The 20,712-nt window shown below is 34.6% G+C and overlaps 1 protein-coding gene across 5 annotated transcripts in view; it reads right to left on the reverse strand.

The window, feature by feature from the left end:
- The window catches only part of VPS13A (vacuolar protein sorting 13 homolog A), a 103,636-nt gene that overhangs the window by 27,250 nt on the left and 55,674 nt on the right, over nucleotides 1-20,712 (reverse strand). For 3 of the 5 annotated variants that reach the window (XM_039729561.1, XM_039729563.1, XM_039729565.1), the window contains exons 40-55: nucleotides 18,701-18,793; nucleotides 17,881-18,237; nucleotides 17,028-17,129; nucleotides 15,550-15,708; nucleotides 15,170-15,431; nucleotides 14,148-14,308; nucleotides 12,961-13,064; nucleotides 11,396-11,693; nucleotides 9,838-10,233; nucleotides 8,934-9,038; nucleotides 8,695-8,841; nucleotides 5,163-5,201; nucleotides 4,086-4,214; nucleotides 3,275-3,408; nucleotides 1,731-1,860; nucleotides 1,219-1,454 (exon numbers count right to left, since the gene is read on the reverse strand). In XM_039729561.1, coding sequence (XP_039585495.1) covers nucleotides 1,219-1,454; nucleotides 1,731-1,860; nucleotides 3,275-3,408; nucleotides 4,086-4,214; nucleotides 5,163-5,201; nucleotides 8,695-8,841; nucleotides 8,934-9,038; nucleotides 9,838-10,233; nucleotides 11,396-11,693; nucleotides 12,961-13,064; nucleotides 14,148-14,308; nucleotides 15,170-15,431; nucleotides 15,550-15,708; nucleotides 17,028-17,129; nucleotides 17,881-18,237; nucleotides 18,701-18,793 — 2,852 coding nt within the window. The remainder of the gene's footprint in view (nucleotides 1-1,218; nucleotides 1,455-1,730; nucleotides 1,861-3,274; nucleotides 3,409-4,085; nucleotides 4,215-5,162; nucleotides 5,202-8,694; nucleotides 8,842-8,933; nucleotides 9,039-9,837; nucleotides 10,234-11,395; nucleotides 11,694-12,960; nucleotides 13,065-14,147; nucleotides 14,309-15,169; nucleotides 15,432-15,549; nucleotides 15,709-17,027; nucleotides 17,130-17,880; nucleotides 18,238-18,700; nucleotides 18,794-20,712) is intronic. The other 2 variants (XM_039729562.1, XM_039729564.1) reach the window with 1 other exon arrangement.

The raw sequence follows: 20,712 nt of genomic DNA on the forward strand, positions 1-20,712 counted from the left end.
ACAAATATATAGCTTTCCAGACACAGCCACCTAACCTCTTTTAGCTATATCTGTGTCTGTGTTGATACACATGAATGGCAGAAAAAAAAAGGTGAGCTGAAGTTCAAAATAACAACTACAAAAAAGAGTGTTATGTTGATTGCTGGGTTTCCCCCCCCTTTTTTTTCTTTCCACCTTTTTGGGTTTTGGTTTTGGGGTTTTTTTTCTTGCTCAAAAAAAAAAAAATTAAGCCAATTTCAACAGTACTGCCATCCATTTTGAAGAAATCTGACATCTCATCAGGGTTTGACAAGAAACTATAAGCACTGCTAGACTAATGACTATGGATGACTGCTCTCAAAGAAAAACCAATTTTGTGAAATCTCTACACTATTGTGAATCTCAGCAATCAGCTGCTACTTTTAATGGAGTGTTTCCACTGCCTAAATATCAGAGCACAGCTTCTCAGGTGAGAGCAAGGACTGGAATTTTCTTAGTAAATGATAGATACGATTATGTAGAGCCTATGTGTATGAGAAGTTCACGCTTGTTTGTTTTTCAATAAAGTGCAAAGAATTAATCAAGAAAAAGCAACTCTTGCTCTGTCAACCTCATAATTGAATAAAAAGAAGTGTGTGGATTATGGCAATTATACTCAAGTGTCCCTTGATGATTCCAAAGAGCCCCTGTTCAAATATATGATAGCACACATTTCCAAAGCATTACATGATTTCTTTTCTGCTTCCATCTGAAATGTATAATTATAGCAGGAAATCCAAACAGTAGAGCTGCAGATCACCATAATTAATCAACTAAAACTAAAGGGACCTACAAGCTTTTGCATCAAAATTTCCAATGCGGAATTCAGCTGTTTCTGTAGTGAAGATAACAAAACCCAGTGACACAAACTATTAGCAGACCCTGGTCCTTAAAACTCTATTATGACTTCTCAAACTATGTGGACAGGACATATTTTCTGTCCAGTGTTCTGGGAAGTCTACCACACAGAGTAACAAAAACATGTTCCAAAACCACATACATCTAAATACAATTAGCATATGCATTAGAATACAACACAGTGAAAGCATTTCTCTTGGCAGCAGGAAAATACAGTGATTAGGTTTGAACATTATTAACCCAGACCTCTATTTGCTCTTTCAGCACAAGCCAAAATGAAATTCATAGACTGAAAATACCTGAAGTTAAACATTTTTGACAGTTGCACACAAAGTAAGTTACCTTGTAATTCCAATGTAGGACACCTCTTGTTTTGTATAATTATTAACCAGTGAAATTCCAACATCTTGCAAAGACAGAACAATTTCTTGTTCTGCTAGTTCTGCTTTTACACTTTCATATGTCAATTTAAATACATTCTCATCTTCAGTGAACAGGACAATACGCTGCAAACCTTCATAAAATGACATTAAATAGACCACTTTTCTACAGTCAACTCTGAGGACTTCCATTTTGTCCTACAAATGAGAGGAAAAGTTTTTACAACTCTATTATCATTCTACTTCACAAAAAAAAAATTCCAGAGTCTTAGCAACACAGCAATGGAAGACTTTTTTTTAAGGCACAGGAAAAAAAATAATTACAAAGTTTTATGACAGCCTCTCACCACACACACACTTTTCAACTGAAGACTGCTTACTTGAACAAGCTCAAGTTTCATGCATACACTGATGAATGGACATATAAATAAAAATAGACACCATTAAAAGAAGTTTTTCATTAAAAAAATATACCTCTTTTGCGGCAATTTCCTCAGTTCTATTTCCACACCTCCATTTTAATTTTTTAGATCCTGTTGGGTCTGCCCAGGTATACAACACTGCCTTATTTGGCTGAAGGCAGTCTTCCAATTCACTGAGGGAGCTAGAACAAAGTAATTTTTAATTCAAATGTCAATGAATATTTTCTCAATGACCTTTGCATTCTAGCATTTCAACAAGAACACTAATAATATTTTCAAGTAATGAGAACAGAACAAAAATAGCATTATGCATGAAAACACATGCACAAAAACATTCGCAGAACAGCAATAAGAATGAGGACTTGTACTTTAATATACATACATATACTTTAAAAATAAAGTATATACAGTAGATTTTACAGACTCATTTTCTTCCCCCTTTGTGATCACCATTTTCAGACAAATGTGCTTTAAACTCCATTCCCCCTCACATATAGTTAAAAAACTTGCAGAATTGTCTTCTACAGCTCTCTGAAAGAAGGCTGTGCCAGGAGAGGAAATGAAGAGTTGCTGATCTCTGCTTGCTGGGATCCAGTGATTTGAACCATTCCCTTGCATCCATGCTGTGCCAGGGGAGGTTTAGACTGAACATTATTAAGATTTTCTTTCAAAACATGGGAACAGGCTTTCTTGAGAGGCAGGAGATGCTCCAAGCCCTTGACTTGGACAATACCTTTAATAACATGCTTTAACTTTTGATCAGACCTGAAGTGGTCAGGTAGCTGGACTAAATGATAGGCCCCTCCACTCAAAACATTGTACTCTGTCCTAATTAAACTGACACTAGGGATTCCCACAATTCATCTAAAAAGATAAAAATTACTAATCTTTACAGAGAAAAACCAAACAATAATTCTTCAGGCAAATAGGAAGCAAACAGGATTTGACTAACATCATCCAAGTAAAAATCTTTAAACAACACTGCTCTGACTGACTGAAGGAAGAAGAGCAGGCTGTTTCGCTTTTAAAAGGGAATATTTCAAGGATGCTGAAGGTATATGCTTCTCAGCATTGCACAGTATCTGCATACAGTAGCAATGCATTACCAAAAACATTACAGGTAGAGAACAGTGTAACTGTGTCCAGGTGCAGACATAAATATTCACTCATTGCAGAAAACTAATATTTGTTTAAATTATCTTAGTTTTGTCCTGGCTTGGATCAACCAACTACCTCATCCCCTATCTCATTCTTTCAGCTACATTTTCTTTACTTATTCTGCACCGTCAGCACCTGCATGGTTCCAGAAAAGCACATCCTTTCCCCCACCCAGGAATGTAGATGTCATGAGGCCACAAAATTCATACAAAAAGACACCACAAAACAGCTCACTTGTAAAACTACCTAGCACCATATAACACTGTTAACAATTCATTGTCTTCAATTTACCAAGCAAGAGATTTTTGGGTGCTCTGACAAAATTTGACAGCCATTTCCTCAAAACAGTCTTCTTTAGAAAATGCATGCTTACAATATACAAAACTACAGTTCACATGTCTCCATGCAAACATCCATACTAAACCTCTTCATACATACCTTTGTCCATACTCAATAATTTCTTCTTTGGTATGGTTTATCAACAGAAATGGAGCTGCACCATCATGGTAATTAGAAAAGGTAATCACGGTAGAATGTTCAGTCAAATTAACATCCACTGCAATTCCTCCAAGCTATCAGTTGTAAAAAATTATAAAGTAAATAACAGTGGAATGGATTTACAGTAAAACAAATGTAATTTAAATATTTTGCAGAACTTTTCCTCTCATTGTGAGATAAAACCATCACATAGTAAAACTAGCTGTTTTACCATACCTTCAAAATATTTCCTTGATCTAAATACTAGGTAGCAGATATTGCAATTTGTAACTAAAACTATGGAGAAGTTCTGTACCGTGAAAAGCTAGACTGGTAGTAGAGTAACCTTCCTTATTACAAGCACATACATTCATGCCCTCAAGAACATTATACTACTACTATTATTATACTACTAATCACCTACTTAAAAACTACTTCTAGATGAGACTATCTGCAACATACAAGTAAATTTAGTGAAGACAAAGTTACTCAGTGTTACTTTAGAACTAATATTAATATTTCTCACAAAGAATACTTGCAAAACAATCTGTATTTTAGCTCCTGTGTAACTGCTCCCCAGAGAAAAAAATACTTACTTACATCTGTTTGTATACACAGAAAAGAGAGAGCATGAGAATGCTTTTGAATAAACATAATCTTCAGCTACGGTTTTGCAATAGATGATAGGAGAAAACAAAGTTTTGAGAATGAATATGAAAAAGTGATTTACGCTGTTTTACCTAACATGTAAATATGGAAGGCAATATGTTACCTTATTGTCCAAATGCAGTAAAAGACAGTTTTCTTGCTGATCAAAATTTATCTTCTTTGGAGGGAGATGAGAATTTTCAACTCTAACAAGCAGTTTGTTGGCATCATTTTCAGGCCAAAAGGGAATGCACTAGAAAAGAAAAATCAGAAATTTCTAAGTGAGAATACAAATCAGGCTTTTTGGCCATTCACATTAGCCCAAAATTCATCTAATAAAGTCTATCCAAAAGCGTATCAATTATGATCAGAAACCCTGTTAAAAAACCTGAAAGTTATCACTTACCTGAATACAGTAAACTGAAAGGAAGTCAAGAAATAATTCTGACTATGTGAAGTGAAGAAAGTGAGGAGTTAATGAGCTAAAGGGGAAACAGTAAGACTTAATATTCACAAAAAGAAGCACATTTAAAACTGATAAAGTACATAATATCCAGAGTATAAAATAATTAGATCATTCTTCCACTAGCAGACCTTTCCCCAAAAAAGTTATAAATTTCAAATCAATTTCAAAGTGAAAATTAATGACAAAATGGGGTATTAGCATAAATGTTACCCCAGGGTAACTTGAGTACACAGGACATCAGCTACTAGCAGTCCTTTTGAGAATGTTTCATACCTATTTATAAGTACATGTACCCATATGTATGTGGGTATAAAACACACAGTATAGAGCATCAGGCAGCTAAATCAGAGAGCATCTTCTGCTATTCACATTCACAGCTGAAATCACAACCATTATGGATTTAAAAATCCCAAAGGCAATCTCTCTTCAATAATTTACTTGCTAAATAGAGACAACCAGTAAACAGCAAAGACAAAAGTTTTAATTGTAACTAATGAAAAGTCTCTGAGTCCTGCCACAAGAACAAGCTATGACTAATAGTAACTCTCAGCTAGCAACAGCCAAAGTCTTCTTAGATAGACCATCTTTCCTGTGCTTCAAATTGTTGACATGCAGCATCCAAAATTCTAGAACAATTTTTCTCTAACATAGTTTAAGGAATTAGATGTTCATATTTAATTGCATCTGAATCCTAAATTAATTCTTCAGTGGTGAAAGACTAGTTCACCAACTTACCATGCCACTAAGTTCCCTTTCCCATTGTTTCTCACACCACAGGAAGCAGGAAGACAAAGGAAAAAAATATAGTTAAACAGTAAGATTGAAGGCGTAATTTACATCAATATGTATCCCAAAGACAAAGGAAATTTAAATTGTGCTGTAAAGGACAATAAAACACTGCATGTAAGTCTCAACATGGAATTAATTGAGCCTAGAGGAAATTCAAGGAGAATCAGTCAATAGTAAATGGAAGTTTAAAATCCAAACCAAATAAGTAAAAAAGATTGGCTAAACAAGACAGTACAGAAACAACTATAGGGACCTGAAAAATTTTTGTAGTAGATTTTAGCCAGAGATTGTGTCACATAATGATGTCATTTTCAAGCCTTTTACCACACACTTGCTAAGTGCTTCATCAGATGTGATATTTATACAACAATTTTGCTTCCACAGTGGCATCTTTAATTTATATTTAGCACGGGTCTTCAGCACTGTCTTCTTTCTCTAAGGATATTTGTTGATCAACTGCCTTGCACTACATATAATTCAAAGGATTGTCCTTAGCAAACCACTGCACACTAATCATTGTCCAATAAACTTATTGCAATCTTTGAAGAACAATGGATTTTTCTAGAAATAGTGATTAAGGTCTCTGATATATTTACTACCTTCCACAGGGAAAGATGGGACAGAGAAGATGTCTCAGAGAAGATTAGTTCTACATAAGAATTGCTTTCTTTCCTGAAAATACAAGTTATCAGTCACTAAGAAAGAAGAGTGAATTTAAAAAGAATCAGCAGGAAAGTCTCTGCTTAACTTAAAATGACAAAAAATAGAATAGTGGCAGAAAGGAGCAAGCCAAAATATGCATTAACATTTTGGCAACCTGTTTCATTTTTTGAAGACCTCTTACCTAATAGATCTCTGTAAGAGAGTAGTGTGACAAATGATCAAAAAAATTTACAGGCATTAATTTAAAAAAATCTAGACTATCTGAATAGCAGAGCTATCTATCTCAGCAACAGGATCAGATGTAAACTTGCTCCTGGAAATTGTTCTGGATTAAGAACAGAGATAGACCAAAGACAGATCAATATACGCTTGATACTACCTACGTTTAGAAGATGAAATTTTGGATATTGGATCAGGCAACTGAATTACAAAAGAACAACCCTGGCAGACCAAGCTGCCACAGCATAGATTTTTATTAGACTGCCTATCAAAGGGAAAAATATTGACACAATGAGAAAACAGGCTTTAGAAGGGGATACAGATTCTTCTGTTGACCTGTACTCCCCTATTTGGTAAACTGCCATATCTAACCTTTTACAAGTTTTTAGGAATGATCCTAAGATCCACAAGTCTTCTCTGGATACTTTATTACTGAAAGAAGACTAAGATTAATCAATATATGAAACACCTAAGAAACACTGACATTTGTGGGACAAACTAGAAAATCCTGTAGGCACACAAATAAAACAGCCAACATGGGAAACCTGCACATGATATATGCAGCATGTATTTCAACTACCAAAATTACTACCTTTGAGTAGTTTTTTGCAGAAATTTCAGAACTTTTTGTAAATATTTTAGCTTATTCTATTAGCAAAGATATATCAAATATAAACCACAAAACAAGAAGTAATACCATCTGACCATATTTCCTAAGAGTAAGAAATTAGATAAGAAGTTGCCCATACTACTACACATACACTACTACAGTGATGGAGTAATTTCAGACCTTTATCAATAAACTAGAGGAAGATTATTGATACATGTAAAGAACTCAAAAACTATGTACGGCCAAGCAAAAAAGCTTGACTCAGAGGAACATAAGAATATTAGGAAATAGAACAGGCAGACAGGCACATGTCAAACAGTCCGTCGTTGAGTAAAAGCAAAAAAACTTATTTTGAAAATTGTAAGCATAATGGGAAGCTGAAGTGACTGCAACATCTAAAGATCTACACCTTTATGCACATTTAACAAAAATCACAATGGAACAAAATATCCATTTCAGTAACTGAAATAATGCTATTTAAATGGCAAGTCTGTAATGACTGTACCATTAAAGATAATATACACAGCTAAGGAACATGTACTGAAAGTACCAAAAAAGTAACAGAAAGATCTGGTTAGGAATCTCATTGAACACATTCTTTTAACTTTTGCAATCTGGTTTGCAAGCATTTTTAGTAACCACTTGAAGTATTTACAATGCTGATATTGAGGTGCTGGAGTGTGTCCAAAGAATGGCAATGGAGCTGCTGAAAGGTCTGGAGCACAAGCCCTAGGAGGAGTGGGTGAGAGAACTGGGATTGTTCAGTCTGGAGAAAAGACGACTCAGAGGCCACCTTATCACTCTCTACAACTTGCCTGGAAGGAGGATATGGCAAAGTGGGAGCTGGTCTCCAAGCAGCCTCAGATGACACCAGAGGACATTTAAAGTGGCTATGAGGAAAAATTTCTTCACTAAAGGGGAAGTCTGGCATTAGAATAGACTGCCCAGGGAAGTGATTTAATCACCACTACTGGAAGTGTTCAAAAAAATTATGAATGTGGCATTTGGGGATTTATTTTTGTGGTGATTTATTTATGGTAGTGCCAGGTTTGTGGGTGGACTTCATGCATTATTTTAAGAAATCTTTTCCATGCCTAACAATCCTGTACTTCTAGGATTCTAAAGGAAATCAACTGGACCTTCAACCACACTATTTTTTTAGGCTAAACTGTTTTGATAATGCTCTTGTCAAAGGGAAGGGGAGCAGAAAGGGGAACGGGATGGGGGAGGATTTCACTCTTCTCAGAAGGCACTTCAGAGATCACTTGCAGCTTTAAGAAACCTCCAACAGTACCCCAAACAAGTGCTGCTTTTCCTACCTGTCCTGCAAGAAGGCATGATGGTCCCAAGACCCAAAACACATAAAAAACATAACTGTGTGATACTGATGTGCAAACTGCCAAGATTCACACCCAGTCTGCAACAGTCTCTGCAGCACTGACAAAAGGCCTAAACCCATTTTCACACCACTTGGCCTGAGGGCCAGGGATCTTTTTCTAGGAAGTATGCATTGAGCACTTAGTAGCAGAAGTGAGACTAGTTCCCAAAGAACCATTTAGATCACTCTGAAGTGAATCACATGAGGGAATTTCTCCCCATACCAAAGTGGGTTCACGCATACCAGGTCAACCAAAATATTCACCACATACCACTGCTAAACTGAACAGATGCTCCAGTGCCACTGCAGAGAGATAATACAATAATAATATAATATAATATAATATAGTAGAGGTCTGAGGTTCACACTTTTATGATATAAGGTGACTGAATAAAAAATTCCAATTACAACGTAAACCAGCTTTACAGCATGTCCTAATGGAACACTAAGAAATGGTAAAGGAACCAGATCATTTATTGAAAAAGCATGGTATAATCAGTCATTGTCATGGAACACTATATACGGCCCACGTTTCCCATGAGAGAGTGTTCAAACCAGTTTTTTCCCCTTAGTGACACAACTTGGAATAGGTTCCATTATAAGTTTACCTGTTGCAAAACAATGGGAATCCACTTTTCCTTGCCCTCTTCAGCTACTTCCAAAGTGTATTTACTTCTATTTGAAATCATAAAAAATGGAGTGAAGGTTACAATTCTAGTAATATTGAAACTGCTATTGTTTATGGTGACACCAACCTGTGAACAGAAAAATATTATTTTAAGTACACTTTTTAAACCCCCTTTGTATCTCCTGAAAATAATTAATTTGAAAGATAAATTTAACTCACTTGATATTCCTTTTTATGACTCTTGCATTTCACAGAACCATGACTTCCAACAGTGTCCAGTGAAAACTGATCAGACAGTTCACTGTCAGTTACCCGAAGCTGCACCTGTTAAAAAGCACCCTGAATTAATTTTCAATTTACAAATCACTGACATAATTTAGAATTATATATATAAAGTATGCATAAAGATAAATGGAAATACTGGTGTTTCTATTAAAAATATCAAGACATAACAACTGCCAGTATAATCTCATAAAATGTATTTTCTACCATGCTTAGTTATAACCCATGTGGAATAAGCATTGTAAATACAAGACGTTCCAGAGGAAGCAATCAGATAAGGATTCTTTAGAAAACATCATAATTAAAATTTAAAAGGAAAATCAATGCACTCTTGTAATCTCTTTCATATCATTCATCCATCAGTAACATTCATCATTAAAAAACCAAGGAAACTCAAATGGTGAATTTAACCTTAGCATTCATTGTATGTACCCAGAACCAATCTATCAACCCACATTGCAAGTATTAATTTTTCAAGTAGTATTCATTGCTCCAGTACTGCAGCGTTACATTTCATACAGAATTTCTATGTCTTATTTGGACTAAGGATATTTATTGAGCAGTTTAAATGTAAAAGGAATTTGTTTTTTTAGAGAACAACTTCTCAGGGAACTTCTTTCAAAGTGAGGAGCTCTTTCTTAACACCTCTGATAATGTAAATTTCCTATCTCAAGCATATTTGACTCCGCGCTTATTTAGAACACTGTTTTAGACAGAGATATTAGAGGTTTCACGCCCTTTACAGAGCACAGGATAGAGTAAACACATTTTAAAGTGTAAAAATGTTTTAATACAACAACATAAAGGAGTTCAGAGATGTCAGGTTTGCAAAATACAATACCTTGTTATTTTGAAGGAAGTTTTTAGGCTGGAAAGAAAAAAGGAGGGGCTTTTTGTAATCTGGAGGATGCTTGCGGTGAATACCATCCGCTTTGTATTGTAACATTCGACCGGTTTTATTCACCATCCAGTAGGGACTGTGAATTTCTATTATCATCTGCCCAGTTGTGTAGGTCGTATGAACAGCAATATCCAGCTCAGTCTTATCCAGCTCTGTGACACAGTAAAATGTTGTGAAGCTGATATCAGGCAGATTGCTTTTTATATGGTACTCGCTTTTCCAGTCTTGATCAAGATAGTTAAGCAACTGCAAATCTAGTTTTGTTTGGTCCAAGACTGCATTATGGATTTGGGCAGAACATCCTTCTTGTAGAGTGTCATATTTGTTCCCATTTCCCTTAAAAAGACAAGCAGACACCAAACAGGATACATTTACATGAATCACACACAAAATTCATATGAACTTTTATTTTTCAGCTAGCTCCAAAAATTAAGATACAAGCTATTTAGGCTTAATTTTAAAATACCTTCTGTGCTATTTAACTATGCTACTTTCCTAAACATCTACCTTAAAACAATATTTTGCAAAGAGAACCTTAATGCATGGTCCTCAACATTCAACATCAAAAAGTCCATCTGTCACCAAATTCAAACACACAAATATTCTTACATGACAAATTTCCTTAACACATATTTTCTTCAGTAAATTTAAGTTTGTAGAAGACATACAGAGCCTGTTACTTCCATACATTTGGTATAAGCTACAGTCTCCAGTCCTAGTAATAGTTTATTTATGATGAAGTTTTACTATTAGATTCTTCTATTTGAGTTCATATATTAAATATTAAGACCATCTGAAAAAAAATCTGTCTCCCAACTGTGTTTCTATTATCCTAAGTGACATCAATAAGAAGTGGGACACAATTATACCAGATCCATAAAATGAAACATACAGTGCTGAGGAATCAATGTGTACACTGCATATTTTAGGTATTTTACTCAAGACTGTCTCTCTTCTGGCACTGGAAAGAAAGCCTATTAAGAGTCAAGGTGCACCTAATTGTTTCATTTCTCTGGAAAGAATTTGAAGTGTGGCAGTAGGCTGCAATTCAAGCCAAAACCTGGCTAAAAGGCAGGCCTGTGAGAATTTGTTAAAAGCATGCTACTGCTGAAACAGTGACTGCACATAAAATGCTTACATATAGTGATCCACCTGAGGCAGTCTTCACAGAAAAAGTTGAACTATTTAATTAGGCTGAAGTGAATTGGAGTAACTGAGTGACTTGAACACTGAGCAACTCTCACAGGGCTCAACTTGTACAGTGTTAAGTTTTATTTTGCATAGATATCTAAAGTATGGCTTAATGACACCACATTTCAAATTCTGTGATATTTCAATACTGAAAATACAGACTTTATTAGACTATGTAAGACTTAAAAGATCTGTGAACTTATTTCACAAATACTCCATCAGAACCCCTTTGCTCCAGTCTCCATTTCAACCAGCTTTCATATTATAAGTGGGAAACATCACTAAAATTCGAGCATTATACAATTACCTCTACAGAGTAAGTTATTTGGTAAGGAAGAAGATTGCGGAGAAGAACAGAAGGCCATAAATGAACAACATATGGAAAATCCCATTCATCTTCTGCACCTAACGAAGTTGTCAATGTATCTTTTACAGGAACAATATTGATGATAAGTGAGTGGTTAGATGACCTCACAGACTGGCATTTCCTTTGTAACAAACTGTCAACATTTTTCATAATTTCATCAAAAGTAATTCCTTCACACATATCATATTCTCCACCCACTCCGTTTTCATTGGCTAGTGGTTGCAAACTCAGCATGGATCTGTAAATGAAAACATTTTTAAACACTTAATATGTGACTGCATGTTTCAATTATAAAAAAGTCCTATGCAACAGGGACATTCTAATATTATTTGTATTTAGGAAGATTTTTAGCAGTAGTTCATTGCCTGCCACTATCTTGATTAGAGGAGGAATCAAATTATGGACTGGATCCCAAAATTTCATACTATTTTAACAGTTGGGTTTTTTTGTTCCATACCTCCACATGCTTCCCTTACAAAGAAAGGGTTATTGAAGATTCTTATGAAGAGACTACTGAATTTTCATACAAGTGCTGCTCTGTTCCTGTTCCAAGCTAAAGGTCTGGATCAACAACTTACTCCTAAAACCAATGCATAGAAAATGCCCTTCTTTTCAGTTACATAAAGCACCAAGTTAATTCATGAATTATTTACACCCATGGCTTTAATTTAATACAGCTGCTCCTGAACAAAGATTTTTTTTTGCTTTAACACATTTTCTAACTGCCTAGTGCAACTCATCTGTGCAAGGAATTAGAACACCACTAAATCTTATACAGATGGTTAGAAATATCAATGAATTAACGAATCTACCGTAAAATGTAATTCAAGTAATGAAGGAGATACAAAGCTTTCACTACAAAGAATGAGGAGAGTGTTTGGGAGACTTTCACAGAAGTGAAAAGTCTTTGCAGCCATAAAAAAATCCATCAAAGCAAACCTACCTACCTAAAACCTGGTTACAGTTCAGGTAAAATTACATTCAAACTCATTGCAGTTTTGCTATTAGCTTGACTGTGATAATAACATAGCTATGCTATATGCCAAGTTTTTCTAAGGTTGATGAGTCTTTTTTTTACATCTTTGGTAGAGTTTAGGTGTAGAGCTTTTAATATTTTACTTCAGAATCAAAAAATCAAAAGAAGCCTTTTCAGAAAAAAACAAAAAATCTGCATTAATTCACGAAGCATCACCCACTAGGAAGTGTACCATGTGAATTGCAATCACTGTGTTCCAAAAGTTCCCGAGCTCAGACTTTTAAAGTAGCTGAGCTAATTTAACTTATTCATAAAAATGGATTTCAAAATACTTCCAATTCAACAATGAAATAGCACTCTGTTTAACTCAGACTGTATGTCCTGAGAAGATCCTACCTACCAATGACAGCACAGTATTATTTCAGTATTAAGTAGCAAGGGCAAACAATTTTTTAGCATAATTGTATGGATACAATAATCAAAAGTATATAGACATATTCTACAATAAGAGCAAAACACAATAAAGTACCTGTAAGAAGAAAAGGGTATGTTGAATTCATTTGCTGGTGAAGCAGTCCCTAAACATCTTCCTTCTTCAAAAACATTTAAAGGGATTGAAAAGTGATTCCTTATCTATGTAAAATAAAAATCCAGCAACACACATTAGGAAAAACTGTAAAGACAAAGTGTTTCAGCTTAGTAAAGCAAGAATTGAGAAGTCTTGTTTTCCATCTTTCCCATATAGCATTCAAGGTCAGTATTTCACAAGAACTGTGTCTAAAACAGCAAATCTTTTTAAATGACCTGGTTGTGCAGTTTAATGCTATATTTTATTTATTAAATAAATATACTAACTACAAAAAGCTTTTCAAGGAGAAATGCATGACTTTGAAAAACCACAGACAAGTAAATCTCAACTATATGGTAACATTCCAAACAGTGATCTCCTAAAAATATAATAGATACAAGGTTCAAAAATCCATACAGTGGAAGTGTAAGGGAAGTCAAAAGTTTCAGGTTAAATCATTAATGTCCATTCCAAGACACATAGTTATCTTTCTTGCAAGCATTCTTTTTTTATTTATTTCAGAGTTAATTTAATGGCATTAATTAGCTCCTAGAAAAAAATAATTTAGAAAAAAATAGTAAATTTTGTTATTAATCAAGTCATAAACCACTTTGAGTGAAAAAAGCAACCAAAATGTAACAAGAACACTATCTCTGTTAGAACTGTAATATCTAATTCATCACTGTAGCTATAAACCATATGTCTACCAAAAATACCATGCAATCAAAAGACATATATACTTAAAGGTCTTACTTTTCAACTGACACAGTACTAAATCTGAAAATAACATACTAATGGTACAGGATGAAGAAAATGAAATAACTTGACTGAAGGATAATTTGTGGAACAAAGGTAAGATTAAGAGGTTTGATCACTTCATACAAAACAAATAGTTCATGACCAAAATTACAGGCAGGATTAGTTAACATTACTAATTAATTATCCTAATCCAAAATCTGATTGACATCCAGCTGCATCCAACCCATCTGTCATTTGGAAAATGGTTTTTATTCTTGAAAAATCAAACACAAAGCAAAGTTATATGGATCATTCAGGGAAGTTTTAAAGTATGTCTTTTCCATGTTTATTTAAAGACTACAGGATCATTTTCCTTCATTAAAAAATTAAATGTATGGATATATAATGACCTGAATAGGAGAACGTATAGTTATTATCTTGCTTCCTTCAACAGTGTCAATTTGACTGACGATGGACCTTTCAACACCTGATTCCTCATGTCTCACTTTGTAAATACATCGACCCACTTTAGTCAACGGAATCTTTTCCACAGCAGAATGATTATGCGGACCTAGAATTTACACAGAGAGACATGAAATGTTCAAAAGGAGCATAAAGAAAGAGTTGAAAGACAAAGATGTGCATTCAATAGAATTTTCTGTGTCATTCAATCTAATAATAAAAAAACCACCCGCCATATGAAAAAGTACAACCAGCTCTCTTAACATGCTGCTCTCGCAGTGTTACTAAGGAAACAGCAAAGATTCTTTTCTTGCCACAAGGAAAAGAGTCAATGAGTCCATCACTCAAATATTTAAGTAGGTTTTGCAACTGCAAATAAAATTAATGCCTCACAGGAAATGTTTACAAGACGTAACAGCTTCTTAACAAGGTATAGGTATATTGTAAAAACAATTCATATGGTCAAGTTTGAAAAACTGCCAATTGATGCAATAAATCAATTTAAATTTTAAACAAACACACCATTAAAAATAGCTAAATTTTAATTTTAGTTTTAGCTATGGTTACTTAAAATTATTTAAAACAATCTTTTTAAGAAACTCCCCTCTTAAGAGTAACTTCTGTAAACACACATATATACAGAACTCTATTTTAAAACAAAAATTATTCTGAGCAGCTGAATCCTACAATAACATATAAATGCAAAAAATATCTGACTCAATAAATATTATTACATAAATAATTTATCACAGCAGAAATACTATGCTGCAAAAATTAAGAAGTATGATATATATAACTTTAAGCTGGAAAGGCTAAAGCAGAATTTCATATAATGCCATGCATCTACAATTCAAAGAGATACTCCTTCCATGTTATGTTGTCCTCCAAAATTTATTGACCTGTACAAGACACTGTATTAAGGATGATAAATATTTACAAAAACAGAAGATGTATGAACTTTAGTACTTACAGATCTGAATGTAAAATCTCTTGCTGCTCAGTGTTGTCATTGCTGTGAACTGGTCACTCTCATTTCTACTTCTGACAAAATCCATATTTAAACTCTCTTTGTCTTCTAAATGAAATATTTTTGATCCAAATTCAACATTAAGGACACTAAAGGAATCACTAGGTGAGACTGTGATGGGAACTCCTAAAGAATTTATTATTACAAATGGTGCTCGTTCTTTTTTGAAGATGTCTGAAGTTTGACTAGCTGCTTCAGCAAATGCCTAGAAAGCAAAGAATCAATACAAAACATAAACATACCAAGTAAGACTTCACCAAGATGATCTCTGCATGTATTAATCTAGCAATTCTAACACCACTTAGTTATGAAATCTTTCTTACCGTGCCCAAGTTACTCAACATTTGCAGTCCTAACTTGGACAGTGTAATGTTGAGCTGGTCTTTTGATGAAACATTTATTACTGTTTTATATTCTGGAACTTTGTAGTTCTCTTCTTCTTCATCATCTGATTCAAACAGAGCTTTTTTAGCCTTCTTCATCTGAAAGGAGATATTTAAAGAATTCTATCTGACCACTTATTCTGTAGAAGAAAGTTTCACCTCAAGACTATCTATGTCTCCCTTTCCCATCTCTATGTCCTGCCACAGTTTTCCTTTTTGTTATGTTTTTATTCTCAAATAAAAAACAAAGAGGGAGAGAATAAGACAAGAGATAAATTATATATTCAAGAAGTCAATGAAATACAAGTAAGAGTAACCAAATTTATGATTATTCCAAAGTAAAGAAAATACATACTAAGTACTAACATGTCCAGGAAATATTGTGTGATAGCATTCATCTTAACCTCATGATTAACACTGTGTAAAATGTTACACATAATTGACTTCCTACTGTTAAAACAGTCTCCAAATTTAGTCTTTTTGTATTTCCAAATCAAATACCTATTTTGTTTTCATTTGGTTGAAAGAAAAAAATAAAAAACCCTGATGGAATATGTTTTCCTAGCCTTCACCACTTCTGGAAATTATGTATTTCCAAATTTTTTATTTCATATCAGGATGAGAAGGACACGAGGTCTGACTCACTATCTTCTACCTCTCTCCTGTATTATCTCTTGTGCCTTTCTGGAAAATTGTTGGGGTATTTTTAATAGCAGTTTCTTAACAGCAGTATCTCAATCCATAGTATTTATCCTTCTGAGGCTATCACTGTAGAAAGTTTCTGAAAACGACAGTCCTAGGAAAAGGGTCTGACCAAACCCTCAGGTTAAAAATACTTCAACAGTTTTGAAAAAAGTCATGAAACAATGAAATGAAATAGTTAAGACAGAAGGAGGAAAAACAAAAGGTACCTCCCATCCATCCTTTGATAAAGCCTTATCTAGTTTGAGACCAGGATCAGACTATTTCCATGAAAGATGAAAATTAAGTGGTTAGAACGCTACCCCCACAGTACTCTTTGTGCTATTCAACAGCTATCAGTTTTTCCAATACAATTTTGCTACACTACTGGTATGGAACAAGAGCAGTGGCTTGTCTTTCCAGAATCACTGAACGCATCATTAGCCTAATTAGCATCATGGCCTAATAGACAAACTTATATAAAGTCGTTATGATTACCTCATGCAACTAGAATAAAATTTTGCCACTTGAAAGACAATATTTAACAGATCTGGGTGTCTGGAATCTTTCCTTGTATAAGATGTGGTTTCATTTACTATCTGGAAAAAAACTCTCATTAACCAACAGGCATGAGCAAAATTGTTAGATTAGTCTCAGAAATGAAAGGTGAAGAGCATTTGGGTTGTTTTTTTTAGGTATCATAATGCAATATTTGAGCTCAGCTTTGTAAACTATACCTTGATTTCAAGAGTCCACGGCTTGAATAAGTCAGTCTTCTCAACTTCTAGTGGTTCAAGCAAAGGTTCCCACACACCAAACATCTCATTAAAATAATGTACCTATCAAAATCCAGAAATCAGTTAGGAATTTACATAAAACTTGAATAAAAAATTCTGATTTACAAGTATATAAATTATTTTGGTAATCTAAAAGATTCACAATCAGATTGCACTTTCAGCTGCTACCATAAGATGAAACAAATGCATTAGAGAAATAAATGAGGCAGCTAAGTTTCTACTGCAAAATCCTGGTTCCAAGTAAATGGCAAAAATTGTGCCACTTAAAATACAATTTTGGCTTAAATGGTAGGTGCACTGGAATTCAAAAGCACTACAAACAAAGAAGAATCTACCTACACAATCACTGAATTTTGTCACTAATTTCCAAAGATGAGTCAGTTTGAATGTTTTATTAATAAAACTGCGTTTTATAGAAACAACACATTATATATTCTACAGTAACATTAACTGAAGATTATTAGACACTTTTAGCCAGCTGCCATTCCAACATTTAAGAATTATGCAACAGGTCTTTATGAACTTGCAAAAAAGTGTAAATGTAAGGCTGCATAACACCAATTACTGCACCATGAATTAACATTACATCTAATGCATTAGATTTTCATTTTAATTTAGCTATCTTAACCCCTCATTCCCATCATGCTCCCACAACACATATTTTCAGGAGTTTAGTCACCATATATATGGGTTATTTTTGGTTTTTTTTGTCTAAATAATACATATATAAGATTTAGACAATAAGGTTCAGCATCCTAGGAAAACTTCTGTTTCTTTATGTTAGATTCCTCACCTCTAGCTCAAGACGAGAATGTAGGTTGATTAGAGTACTCCAGTTCTTGACTTCTCCAACAAATGAGGACTTGGCTAAAAGCATTGGTACTGTTCTGTGCCCAACCCCAGCTTCAAGTGTTATAAAAACAGATTCTATATTAATTTTCAATGACTCTCCTGTGGGAACCAGTTCAGTGTTTGGATTTTTATCTTCATTTTCATTAGTCTCTTCAAGAAACCACATTTTCAGATTTTTTATGTCTTTCTTATTCCACAAGTCAGGAGGAATTTGACTAATCTCTTCTTTCGTTGTTTCTGTAGTTTGATAAAGGGCTGATGTAATAGTAATTACTGTGTTTATGATTATTGGTGAAACCTACAAATAAGAAATTGGAATAACTGGAAATGAGAATCTAATACAGAAACAGACTCAGACACAAAAATATAATGAGTATGTTACAATAACAAAACCACTTCCATTTTCTACAGGACTCTCATTCAAACACACTTCCCTTCCACAAGCAAGAGTTCAGTCTTTTCAGATTTGCTATCCCTGCCTTATTTCCAGATGGAAGCTTTCTAAACTATATCACTCAATGATTTATCCGAACACTTCAAAACTTATCTCTGCATATCAGGCATTTTATAAAACACAGATTCAAAACTGAAGCATATTGACACAGTTGTTTATTTTCAATTTTATTCACTTTGACATGCTCAACAGGTAGATGACCTAATGAAGAACAGGAACAATTCTCCATTTCAGTCATTCCTGAAGCAACTTCACAGCCTGCTGAGTGGGAAGTAGAAAACTCAAAACATAATACAAGTCTACTTACTTCTATTGTTAGAGATTTAATGGTTAGATCAGCTGTCTGTGGATTAGTACCTGACTGTTTCATTTCAAAGAAGAAGTCACAAGGCTGCAATACCTATACAACAAAGTAAAAAACACATGTCATTTAGAGAGAAAAATATTTTTAGAAACTTACTTTGAAAAAATACACATAAAAAACAAAGTTTTATATTAATAAAAGGTTTTCTTTCTTTTTACTGAAAGAAAACTTACCAATATTTGGTTCTTCAAAATTAAGAGAAATCTGAACACCAGTAACATGTTGAAAGAAAAAACAAGTATCCAGAAGCATCACTTCAGCCATTCTCAAGCACTAAAGACTGAAACAGTCAACTACAGTAAAACACATCACACTTCAGTAACTCCATTCTTATGGTAAAGCCTGCAGATACCTTCAACACACTGCACCATCATGCCTCTGATTTTTGAGGAAAACCAGTTTCTCAGTTGCAACACAGCATGAAACAGTTACATTTTTCCTGAATAACAATATAACCGTTTGAATCACAATCACTCAGTTCCAACTTTGTTTTGCAATCAGTCCCTGTACATTTGCACTTGCCAAAGTTTACCAAATCAGAGCTATGCCATAAACAAAACCAGTGCAATGTTATTAATAGAGGACTCAGATTAGACTATACTGACACTGTACAGACAGGAAAATTTCAACTCAAATCCCCATCTGAGATCGTCAGTCTTTCAAAAACTATTATTTAAAACCACATTGATGCAGCAAAATTTTATGACATCTCTGTCAATGTCTTAATCAGATGCTGGAGGCATAGATACACCCTGAATCAGTTTGACCACACTCTTCCCAAATAAGTTTGATCTAACAGAAGTTTTTTTCCACAATATTATTTTTTACCCTATTGCTCAAATCACCTTTTCTTTCTTACTCTGTATTACATCCAGGAACAAAAAACAACAGATTTCTCTTCAGACCAACACACATCAGAAATATACAAAAAAACCTCATCAATGTATGCCATTTTAAATCTGGAGGTTAGTTTCCCTATTTGGCATGTGGATATGACACTTCGGGATATGGTTTAGAGCTGACTATGGTAGCGCTGGGTTGACAGTTTGATTAAATGATCTTGAAGGCCTCTTTCAGTTCTAATGATTTTGTCATCAAAAGGATTAAGCCACCCAACACAATCACTTTCTGTCTAAGGTACACAATTTAAGATGTACACAAAAGTATGTACTCTATTACCATCTTCATAAGCCGTTAAAACCAGGTGGGGCAGTGTTCCTTATCTCCTCCATGACTCATCTCTGACAACTCCCTCTGGGGTGGGGGAGTGGGGAGATACATTCTGTTAATGGGCCATCAAGCCTCACTGCATGACTGATAAAATTACATCATCCCACTGTGAGATGCTCTGCCCAGGGGGAGGAGCCAAGCATTCCTACCTGGATATAATCTGAGGTTTGAACACCACAAACGGCCACTGGATACCCAAAGGACAAGAGCTCCATAGCCACCATTGGACCTTCAGAGGAAGATCAAACCCTTCTACAGGATCGCTGCTTCAACAGAACCACATCTGACACTTCAACAGGACTGCAGTCACCATTTAATCAAATTGCCACCAACACCCTGACTTAACAGAGTTTCAGGTTGTATTCTGACTCTGTCAGTGTTTCTGTATTATTGCATTTATTTTAATTTTCCTATTAAATCATATTTCTGACTAGGGATCTCCCACTGATCTGCTTTAAAACCAGTACACTTTCCCAGACTAAGACTGTTTACAGAAAACCCTGGGTTCAGAGGTTTGCTTACACACATTTTCAAAAGGAGCAGTTATGCTCCTCCCTGCAGGTAACATGTGGGTTTTCGTGATGGTTTTTCTGACTCTTCTAAAGAACTTTCTGAATCTTTCAAGGAAGGTACTGTTCTAAACACTGAAACTAGCAAGCTCTCAAGTTTTTTTTCCCTATATAGCACAAGCATCCTGTCAGATTCAGGTCTTTTTCCCTGTTTCT

The sequence above is a fragment of the Passer montanus genome, unplaced genomic scaffold (assembly GCF_014805655.1).
Source record: "Passer montanus isolate IOZ18808 unplaced genomic scaffold, ASM1480565v1 scaffold7, whole genome shotgun sequence".
Classification (NCBI taxonomy): domain Eukaryota; kingdom Metazoa; phylum Chordata; class Aves; order Passeriformes; family Passeridae; genus Passer; species Passer montanus.